This window comes from Lipotes vexillifer, unplaced genomic scaffold (assembly GCF_000442215.2).
Source record: "Lipotes vexillifer unplaced genomic scaffold, Lipotes_vexillifer_v1.1 scaffold1201, whole genome shotgun sequence".
Taxonomy (NCBI): Eukaryota; Metazoa; Chordata; class Mammalia; order Artiodactyla; family Lipotidae; genus Lipotes; species Lipotes vexillifer.
In genome coordinates, this window is record NW_006783542.1 from 2420785 (window position 1) to 2425070 (window position 4286).

The 4286-nt window shown below is 40.2% G+C and overlaps 1 protein-coding gene across 1 annotated transcript in view; it reads right to left on the minus strand.

The window, feature by feature from the left end:
- The window catches only part of KDM5B (lysine demethylase 5B), a 64968-nt gene that overhangs the window by 19883 nt on the left and 40799 nt on the right, over window positions 1–4286 (minus strand). The window contains exons 10-11 of the mRNA XM_007456157.1: window positions 2453–2572; window positions 1275–1469 (exon numbers count right to left, since the gene is read on the minus strand). Of these exons, the coding sequence (XP_007456219.1) occupies window positions 1275–1469; window positions 2453–2572 (315 nt within the window). The remainder of the gene's footprint in view (window positions 1–1274; window positions 1470–2452; window positions 2573–4286) is intronic.

The window sequence follows — 4286 nt, forward strand, 5'->3', positions numbered from 1 at the left end:
CCCCTGCATCGGCAGGCGGACTCTCAACCACTGCGCCACCGGGGAAGCCCTCAACTGTATTTTTAAATACTAGCAATAAACAAATGGAAATCGAAAAAAATTTTAAAGTACCATTCATAATAGTACCAAAAAATAAGAAATACCTAATTATAAATCCAAGAAAATATGTGTAAAATCTGTGTGCTGCAGTCTACAAAATACTGAAAGAAATCAAGAACACCTAAATAAATGAGGGGATAAACTATGTCCATGGATTGGAAGACTCAGTATTGTTAAGATGTCAATTCTCCCCCAAACTATCCATAGGTTTAATGCAGTTCCAATCAAAATGCCAAGAGGCTTTTTGGTAGAAATCAGTAAGCTGATTCTAAACTTTATATGGAAAAGCAAAGGAACTAAAATAGGCAAAACAATTTTTAAAAGGAACAAAGTTGGAGGACTCACACTACCTCATTTCAAAACTTATTAGAAAGTTACAGTAATCAAGACCATATGTTATTAGCAACAGGACAAATGCACAGACTAACAGACTAGAACAGAGTCCAGAAGTAGCTCCACACAGGTGTGAATTAATTTTCAACAAAGGTGCCAGGGCAATTCAGTGGAAAAAGGAGTCTTTTCAAGAAATGTTGCTGGAACAGTTAGACAGCCATATGCAAAAACAATGATCTCAACCCACACCTTGCCATAAACAAAAATTACTTAAGAGGATTAAAGACTTAAATGTAAAATCTAAAACTAGAAAATCTAGATGACTACATGTGAGAAAACCTTTGTGACTTTGGTTAGGCAAAGATTTCTTAAGGACGACACACCAAAAAAGATCCATAAAAGAAAACACTGATAAACTAAACTTCATCAAAATGAAAACCTTCTGCTCTTTGAAAGACACTGCTAAGAAAATGAAAGGACAAGCCACTAGCTGGAAGAAAATACTTGCAGAACACTTATCTGATAAAGGACTGGTGTCTAGAATAAAGAGAAGTCTCCCAACAATCCAATGAAAAAGGGGTAGAGCAAGACATGTGAGCAGACACTTCACCAAAGAGATACATATGCAGGTAGCAAATAAATACATGATAAGATGTTCAATATATCATTAGCCATTAGAAAAATGAAAAGTAAAAGCACAATGAGATGTCAATATACATCTATTAGAATGGTCTTAAAGGAAATTAGACTAAGGAAAAGTTTCCTTAAAATGGTATCGAAGTGCCTAAGAACTTTACTAAGTAACACCCAATGACATGCAGTTGGGGTTCCAGAAACCTTACCAATTTACGAACAGTTTCCCTTAGAGCCTTCTCGTCCTCAATCATAATGGCCATGTCTTTCTGAACAGTTGATGCCACTACAACGTCTAGTACGTCCGCCTTGGAGGCCATCTTGCAAATCATCTCGTCGTGGGAAAATACACAGTAGCGGTGCAGCAGGCGGTAATGCTCCACGCACTGTCGGCCTAAGGGCAGCTGCGCCAAAAGACAGGGAGGACACGTGACATTCATCTCTCTCCTTCCTGTTTCCAAAGACTCCTGACCTTTATTATCAATTACCAAATATCACATCTTGGGTCATATACTGATATCATATATCAATCCCAAAACTCGACTCTAACAAGCCTTGGACATTTTAAAATCTTTGCATCTCAAGGATCTGGCAAATTAGGTACATTGATTAAAATCTGGTTTAAAAACCCAACGTATTAATAATGCAGTAATGTCTACAACAATGTAGAACCTAATTGGAAATATGAATTTACACATTTCCTGAAACAACTGTGTGGAACTGGTGTGGTTAATCTACTTCAGGGAACAATAATGCTCTAAAAACTATAGAACAGAAAATAATTACAGATGTAGGTATTACTACTGGGTACTATTTTATTGGGCCAACTATTCTGGGTTGGCCAAAAAGTTCATTTGGGTTTTTCCCTGACATGTTACGGAAAAACCTGAAGGAACTTTTTGGCCAACCCGGTATTAGTAAAAAAAAAAAAAAAAAAAAAAAGCACCGAAGGTCATAATTTATTAGATTTAACACCACACCCACTTAAACTAGGTAGTTCTTCTTAGGCAAATGAAAAGTATTAATACTAATATAAAAACTCCACTTTACGACTACCTGAAATCAAATGTCATTAAAAATTACTGTTTGGATAATTTAAGCCAGTGCTGCATAAAGTACAGTCTTAAGACTGGAACTGTTTGTTATCAGTTTGCAATGAGATACTAAGCTTCAGCCAAAACGTCACTCAGCAGACTCTTCACCAGGTCTTGGCTGACACTGCAGGGCCAGGGCCTCTCCTGCTGGGAAGGTACACAGCTGGCCGACCTGCCATTTCAGCAGCAACTGGTTTAAGCAACTAGACACATGACAGCTTCTAAGCATTCTATACCATTTCTGCAGGAAAAACGGTAAATGTTAAAAGGCTTGCTAGGTCATAATTACACACCCAATCGACAGTGCAGAAGTTAACGGCCTCAGCGAAATTAAAACCTTGATTGAAACCGCTGTGGTAGGCTCTTGGAAATGTGATCACAAACTCCCCAGCACACTGATTAGTTCGGTAAACCTAAGGAGACAGAAATTGGAGATTTTCAGTGACATCCTCACAAAAGACAATCTAGACATAGACTATCAGATGATTCTCCAGAAAGGGTAGGGAAAAAAGTATGGCTGAATATTACCTAAAGAGATTCATTTCTGCCACAAGATGGAGTAGTTCCCCAGACTGCCAGGTTGCTAAGTATCTCGAGAGCAAACAGCTTACACCACAAAAATCTGGCTACATCCAGGATCAGGACACATCTTTCCAAATATTATCATACTGAAATAGGATCTCCTACCACCAATTGAAGAAATTCCACTCTATTTCAAGGATCTCATTCCACACAGAGATCTTCTTGATTTGGGCCTCAAACTTACGTCCCACCAGCAATTCCCCTTTTCCCTCTACCCAAAAAACACCTATATTGCTCTAGGCACAAAATCCTCAGACTGAACAAACTACTACATAATAGTAATACTACTAGATGCCTTTCAATACATATTTCTCCACCAGCGGTTCTCCAAAATGTAGTTCCCAGACCAAAAGCAGCAATAGCAACTGGGAACTTGATGGAAATGCCAATTCTCAAGCAGCACCCAGGCCACAAGGCCGTGCGGGCTGAGGCCCCGCCCTGTGCTGGAACATGCCTTTCCGGGCTCTGACAGGCCAAGTCTGCAGTTAGCAACAGCAGCAGGAGCACAGCCCTCCACAGGGAGGGCCTCCTCCTCAACTCTCTGCCACACGCACTCCCCTTCAGAGCCCACGCCTCAGTTCAAACGCCATTAGGAGCCCTTTCCAGCCCTTTCAGAGTTAATGGCTCAGCCCCCGAGTCAACACCACTGTCAAACCACACCACTCTTCCGTGATCTGTGTAAACGCTGTCTTTCCCTTACACTGTGAGTCCCCGAATGCACGAGTTCATTCACCTACCTCTCTAGGTCCAGAGTCTAGCCCCATGTGGCTTGCTCAACTATTAAAGAACAGAGCGAGAGGTCTCTTCTAAAGCCAGCAACTCATAACAGATCAGAAAGACCCATCAACATGGGGCGGGGGTGGGGGTGGGGGGGTCAAGATGGAAAATGCCAACAACGAGGAGATGGTGGTATTTTGATGACTATTGGTCCTTATTTTCTAAGCTTTGGCCCATGAATATTTTATGATCCCTCAAAGAAAATTCCATCTGCCCCCATTTACTGGCCTGTGAACCCAAAAGCATAAAATGAAGGTCACAAGATCAAGAATTCCTCTTAACATTGTAAATGTATCATTTACACTTGGTTGAGCTAACTAAGATGGATTCTTCAACTTCATACATCTCAATCTGGCCTCCCAAAATGCCTTCCTCAGAGTTTCCTCCGAAAGGAAGCCACTAAGCAAAAATAAGTGTCACTTCATAGAAACACCTCAGAGGAAAAGGTGTTCAGGGTTCAGGGAACCCTGAAATCCAAGCTCAAGACACTGAAATAAATTTTCTCTTAAGCTTAATTAGGGGCAGCGGGGAGAATGTAAGATCCACCAAGCAAGTCACCATGTAAATTCAATGAGTTATTTTCTAAAGTAGGGATGGAGTATGAAGGATTCTGACACAAGAGTTTAGATCTAATTATATCAATAACAGAACCTAGCCATTTTCAGAGTAAACTAATTTATACTAACAACACTTATTTTTTACGGTTTTTGTTTTGCTGTGTTGAAGGACTGAAGTTATAAACAAAAGTTATAGTTTAGAAAGCAGGAA